Source organism: Ovis canadensis, chromosome X (genome assembly GCF_042477335.2).
Source record: "Ovis canadensis isolate MfBH-ARS-UI-01 breed Bighorn chromosome X, ARS-UI_OviCan_v2, whole genome shotgun sequence".
NCBI classification, from domain to species: domain Eukaryota; kingdom Metazoa; phylum Chordata; class Mammalia; order Artiodactyla; family Bovidae; genus Ovis; species Ovis canadensis.
In genome coordinates this window covers 66,940,863-66,947,283 of record NC_091727.1, presented here as the reverse complement: position 1 = coordinate 66,947,283, position 6,421 = coordinate 66,940,863, and the positions used below count along the sequence as shown (strand labels likewise).

At 49.8% G+C, this 6,421-nt stretch overlaps 1 protein-coding gene across 1 annotated transcript; it reads left to right on the top strand.

Moving 5' to 3' along the window:
* Positions 1-3,414: 3,414 nt before the first annotated feature.
* Positions 3,415-6,066, top strand: LOC138929944 (doublesex- and mab-3-related transcription factor C2-like). Its single transcript, XM_070289604.1, has 4 exons — positions 3,415-3,629; positions 3,713-3,873; positions 4,528-4,664; positions 5,965-6,066. Exons 1-4 carry the CDS (start codon positions 3,415-3,417, stop codon positions 6,064-6,066), a joined length of 615 nt encoding a protein of 204 aa, XP_070145705.1.
* The last annotated feature ends 355 nt before the right edge of the window (positions 6,067-6,421 follow it).

The window sequence follows — 6,421 nt, the reverse complement described above, 5'->3', positions numbered from 1 at the left end:
TGCTTGCTCCAGGTGCTAACTGAATGCATATGTTTAATGTTTGAAAACTCACTAAGATGCACACACATGACTTTGATTCTTTTTTGATTATAAGATACACTTCACTAAAAAATTTGAAAGCAATCTTATAAATAACCCTCATTATATTAACAGGTCCGAATGAATAGAGTCCTGATCATTTCAATAGAGGCCCCCCAATTAAAATCCAATTGTCTATTCATGATTTTTAAGACAAACTTATTAAACTAGAAATATAAGGGATGCTCCTTAATCTGATAAAGGGAAAGAAGGAAAGAAAAAGAAAGAGGAGGGAGAGAGAGAGAGGAAGAAAAAAGAAACAAAAGTGAGAAGGAAAAAATTAAAGAGGAAGGGAGGAAAGACAGTAAAAGGAGAAAGAGAATGAAAGAAAGAAAGCAAACAATGAAACAAACACAGAAAGCCCATTTTAATATGGACATGTTGGCAACATTCTGTTTAATATTAGGAACAACCCAAAGATGCCCAGTTTTGCCATCTCCATTTGACCTTGTAGTGGATGTCCTAGCCAGCCAGTAAGGAACTTGTAAACTGATTATCTTACTTCTGTTACTCACAGATTCACAGAAAACTGCAGACCACCTCTAGACACATGATAAACTGTCACAGAGTTTAGCATGGTGGCTGACTTTGAGATCAATATATATATTTTTTAAGTCAAATGGATTTCTATAAATTAGATAGAGATAGAAAATGTCATTTTGAACCGATATCAAGCACCAGAGCAACGAGATTCCAGAGAATCTTGAAAGTGCAAGTCGCTCAGATCATGTCTGACTCTTTGCGACCCCATGGACTGTAGCCCACCAGGCTTCTCTGTCCTTGGGATTCTCCAGGCAAGAATACAGGAGTGGTTTGCCATTTCCTTCTCCAGGAGATCTTCCCGACCCAGGGACTGAACCCGGGTCTCCTGCATTGCAGGCAGATTCTTTACTGTCTGAGCCACCAGGGAGTATCTTGGGATAAATACAAAAAGGATGTACAAAATCTGAAGGTAAAAAAGATAAAACACTAAGCTGAAGGATTCCAACGTTAAAGAAGACCTACAAAAATAGAGAGCCATTCCATGTTGGTGACTAGGAAGGCTGAATATCATAAAGATAGTCAATTGTCCCTTGACTGATCCACAGATTCAATGAAAATGTAATCCAAATCTACCGCAGATGAGTTTTCAGGGAACATGACATGCTGATCCTGACATTTACATTTTTGAGTTTAGGAAGGACAAAAGGCAAAGAATAGCAAAGATATGCCTGGAAATGATGAATAAGGTGTGAGGACTTGTCCCACCAGAGATCAAGATGTCCTACTAACAGACAAAAAGGAAGAGAGCATAGTACTGGCCCAGGAATAGATCGACTTATCTGTGGAACAGAACAGGGAACTCAGAGACACGAATGAAGACCAGAATGACTCCACACACTGCCAATTGTTCCCTGGGGCTGCGATATCGGATTTCGAATTGAGAATCCCCGACATAGGAATACGGAGGGATCTTAAAAACACAGGCCAAACTTTGTACAAGTAATTTACAGAATACCAAGGATGCCTGTTTAAAATGCTTGCATATACAGTATTTCACGGGGCTTCCCAGGTGGCGCTAGTGGCAAAGAATCCTCCTGTCAACGCAGGAGACTTAAGAGACATAGGTTGGATCCCTGGATCGGGAAGATCCCATGGAGAAGGAAATGGCAACCCACTCCAGTATTCTCGCCTGGAGAACGTCATGGACAGAGGAGCCTGGCGGGCTATAGTCCATAGGCTCGCAAAAGAGGCAGACACGACTGAAGCAACTTAGCACACAGTATTTCACATTCAGAAAGCAAAGAGTCTGGGAAACAAGGTTTGGGGAGCACAAAGCTCCACTTCATTTCTGGAGTCGAATGGCAGGCCGGGTAAAGCCACCCAGCAGGCGGAAAAGTGTGAGGGAGGTGAAGAGAGCGGGCGGGGCTTTAGTCGTGACCTTCAGACGAACCTGAAGCTCATTGGTCACTGACCACAGCGGTGGGAGGTGAAAAGCAGAGCTGGAAGCTCATTTGTCTTTCGAAGGAAGGGCGGGAAAGGGACTGAGAGCTGGGTCTTCCTTCCGGCCTCCCGTCCCAGTAGATTGATCCTGACCTGCTGGAGGCTGAGGTAACCATAGACTGGCATCAGGAATAGGACCCTCATTCTCCGCACCTCTTCCTTCCTCCCTCCCTCCCACTCTGGATCCCCAATCCCTCTTCTCTCCTCCACCTCCGCAGGGTACCTGTATCCCACCCCGCCCCACCCCTCCCCCCACTCCACACCCCACACCCCCACCCTTCCTTGGCTGAAGTCCCGTGAGATGATCGCTTGCTCCAGACGCCTGACCCCTGGCCTCTGGCCGCTGGGGCAGGGCTTATGTCCCCCCACCCCCACCGCCGCCCACCTCATGATTCTGAGGTGGGGGTGACAGGGAACGGTTGGGTAACCCGAGCGGAGGGAGGTGGCGAACTCTGGGTTTGGGAGGAGGGGATGCTGTGCTCAAGCATAACTGTTGACGTTGCTGGAGAGGAGCAGGGAAGATTGTTGGGAGGCTGTGGAGGGAATGGATGGGTTTGCATGAAAGCAGAGAGGGTGTGCTGCTGCAAGAGAACAATTAGTGCAGGGAGGAGTTGGCTGTTGACTAGATCAGGGTCTGGCGTTCAACAGGGGACTCAGCAAACATCTACTTGGTACGTCGATGAGGGGAGGAATGAAAGTAATCATTGACAGAAGGGCTTGAGATGCAGCAGAAGTATAAGATTTCATGATATGATATGATTTCAGGGTGTCACTTTAGAGAGGGAGCAAGAAAGTAATTAAGATTTTGATAGAGTACAAGAAAAAATTGGAATGGAAGATGAAAGGAAAATTGAATGTAGGGCATACATGAGACCAATAAAATAGAATTGAGTGCAGGACATAAGAATCATGAGTAGGGAGTGGATGAATGCAGGAGGTGAGGAAGACAATTGTGGAAAGGGATGCCAGGAATAGTAGTTGGGCATAGCAGAGTGCAGGATGATAAACATGAGACAGGGAAGTAGTATTTGTTGAAGGAGGCACGAGAGTGCATGTGTATGCCTGACGGGGTCAGGGGTCCGTGCGAACTGAAGGTGAGCAGGGGCAGTAATAATTGGATTGGAAGTATACAGGACCCATGCCCAGAGTTTCTTGGAACTGGCCTATATGTGAGTGGGGCTTCCTGGGAAGGAGGCTACATGAGCAAGAAGGGAGGGTGCAATCTCATTTCAGCAGTGAGCTGGATGGAGAAGAATCCAGCCACCTCAGATGGGGTTTTCCAGGGGCAGAGGAAGTACGTAGAGGGTAGGGGATCATGTGGCCACCCTGACCCCCACTCCTTGCCCTAGAACCATGGATCCCAATGAAATGCCTGCTATGCCCTGCTACCTCCCCGACTCCACCACTGGACTTGAGACCAGAGCCCCATGTGGGATTGAACTTGGCCCCAGAAGATCTATAGGTCGCTGTGCCCGCTGCCACAACCACGGCATCACTGACCAAATCAAGGACGAGGAGCACCGCTGCCTCTTCCAGGCCTGCAAGTGTGACAAGTGTGTTCCCTTCTCGTGAGTATGGCATCTGACAAGGGGAGGGGAGTAGGCCTCCTCTAAAGGTGACTGACCTTAGACCCGCAATCCTCCCACTTTAGGGAACACTACAGCATCTTGCCTGCTGAACGTGACTTGAAGATGGAGCAGGGGCCATACGTAAGGAGGCGCCCGACTCGAGGACGGATACGGAGCAGCGGGACTACCTCTCCCAGAGCTCACAGCCGTGCCAAGAAGTTGGGCACTCGAGCAAGAGTCCCCAGTGAGTGTCTCTGGCCAGGGAGGCAGTTGGAGTTTCGGGTGTAGGGAGCATGCGTAGTTCTGTCACCAGGCGTATCACCCAGTTTCTGTGTGGCTTTACTCCTTGGGAAAGTTACTCTTCAGGCCTTAGCTTCCCCAACTATAAAAATGCCATCAGTATTATCTACCAAGTGTTGGTGGGAAGGAGAGATCTGGGAAATCAAAAAGGGCCTAGAGTGGGACAGGTTGGGGGTGAGGTAGAGTGGGATGGGATCAGAGGGTAAGGCTCACCTAAGCCGTCCCCAGCGTCTCACAGTTGGGAAGGAGAACATCACGCCTCAGCTCGAGGCTCACCCCTGTGCAATCCCCGAGGAGGAGTCCGGGGCCAGTGTGGGAAGCTCTGACCTCAGCCACTGCTCAGAGCCCTTCCTGTGTCCTGAAGACCTGGGTACCATCTCTAACCCTACTACAACTTGCCATATGACCCTGAGGGAACACTACTTCTCTACGGGTCTCATAGTCCTCAGTCCCAAAACGAAGACGAGGACTAGGTGGTCTTGTTAGTCTTCTCAGCTCTGGCATTCTGGGCTCCTATCCTCGTCCCAAAATATGCCCACATCTCCTCTCCATGGCCGGCTTGGTTCCTGACTGCAACCTGTGCTCTCTGTTCCCGCAGACAATCTTCCAAGGCGCTCTGCTGCTCGGTCAAGTCTTGGACTCTTTGTCTCTGTCCTGGACTCCAGCACCCTTGAAGAAGCAACTAACAATTTCTCTTTTGAGGAAGTCACACAGATCCCCTGCCCTGCCCAGCAGGTGAGTAGAGTGAGAAAGACCACGGGGCTACTTGTATATTGTGTTACTGAGTGTCCAAACCTTCTGCTTAAGGCTCTGGAGCTAGAAGGAGGAGATGGAGGCAGTACAGGGCAACTGGGGGTGGGGGGCGAGGTAGAGGAAGGGGAGGAGGAGCAGGCATCTCAGACTTAGGGGCAACGACAGGGCTCTCCCAGCTTTGCCTTTCCCAATTTGCGAGACTTTGGACAAGAGACTTTACATATCCGAGCCTCTATTTCCTACCAGTGTGCTGAGAGGGGACAGTGTTCTACACCTATAGAGAACTGCCGAGTCATTGGGAAAGACCCTGATGCTGGGAAAGATTGAGGGCAGGAGAAGGGGGTGACAGAGGATGAGATGGTTGGATGGCATCACCGACTCAGTGGACATAAGCTTGAGCAAACTCGGCGAGATAGTGAAGGACAGGGAAGCCTGCCATGCTGCAGTCCGTGGGGTCACAAAGAGTCAGACATGATTTAGCAACTGAACAACAGCAACAACATAGCATTGAAAAGAGGACCAGCACAAGGCCTGCCACATCGCAGGCCTTTGACAACTGGAGGCTGTTATTCCACATGAAACAAATAGATGGAATAGAAGCTTCTGCTGAGAAGGGGAGCCGTGATGGTGAGGGACACCATCTTGCCCAGGCCAGAGTCTAATAACCATCAGAGAAAGTGTCCTGGAGAGGAGTCAAGCTGGCCCTTCAAGCCCCTTGGGGATTGGGGAATATAAGGGCAAGAACCAGTCCCCGGACAGGAACAGTAATCACGTCTCTCCAGGTGCCTTGCAGATTAAAATGCAGACACCTCTGATTTCCCGTAAACTTTACTGTTGCTCCAGGAGTTTTAAAAAAGCTGAGAGGAATTAGTGTCCCTGGAAAGATACAGGAGAAAGAAAAAATGGAAAAGAAGACAGGCCAGGCAGGGGAAGCGACTTGTCTAAGCCACAACACCTAATGGCCATTCAGATTCCCACATGCAGATATTGTAAAATCTTGGCCCCCTCCCCACTAGTAGTACGTGCCTGCCAAAGGGATAAATCCCCTGGTCTCTCCTTTCCTTGTCCCTAGACACTCAACTCTGATCCTCCAGCCCCACGCCACCCTTAACCCCCTTCTACTGCAGCCACAGATTCTGGGAAGATTGTGGGCTCCAGAACCCTGGCAGGGGCCAAGCTTAGTCAGGAGAAGAGCAGAAGGCCTCAGGGTAGCTGGGGACTGAAGGGGCATGGAGGGAGTGTGGGTTCCCAGCTCCCATTCTCTGACATCCTTTGTTTTCAGGCTCCCGAAGCTTCCAACCAGGCCTCGGTTTCTGCCTCCTCAGAGTGGCAGCGAAAACTGGAAGCAGCCGAGGCTCTGCTGGCTCTGAGAGAATCTTCCTAGGCCCCTTCTGGCTCCATCTCTCTGCTCCAGCCCTGCGTTGCTCCAGGTAGCCTGGTCTTTGAAAGGAGAACAAGGGGTTGGGGACAGTTGGGAAATGGGAGGCTGTTGTGGTAAGCAGGGGCTAACTGGGAAGTCAGAGTTAGAGGGAGGTAGGGGGGTTGAACTTCTTTGGACCCAGGCTGCCAAGCTCCTCTGTCGAAGTGGCAGTAGGTGGTTGTTCAGAGAATCACTGAGCCTTTATTGAGCACTGTCCTCCAAAGCAAATGTTCACTGCCCTGATGTCAAGAAATAAGGAAACTGAGTCCCTGAGAATGGCAGGGACTTACCAAGGGCATGCAGCATATCAAGTGGAAGA

Excerpts from the sequence above, each read along its gene's own strand:
- LOC138929944 (XM_070289604.1), top strand. The coding sequence starts at position 3,415 with ATGGATCCCAATGAAATGCCTGCTATGCCCTGCTACCTCCCCGACTCC. Across the intron at positions 3,630-3,712 it reads GACAAGTGTGTTCCCTTCTC|GGAACACTACAGCATCTTGC; the intron begins GTGAGTATGGCA and ends CTCCCACTTTAG. Across the intron at positions 3,874-4,527 it reads CACTCGAGCAAGAGTCCCCA|ACAATCTTCCAAGGCGCTCT; the intron begins GTGAGTGTCTCT and ends CTGTTCCCGCAG.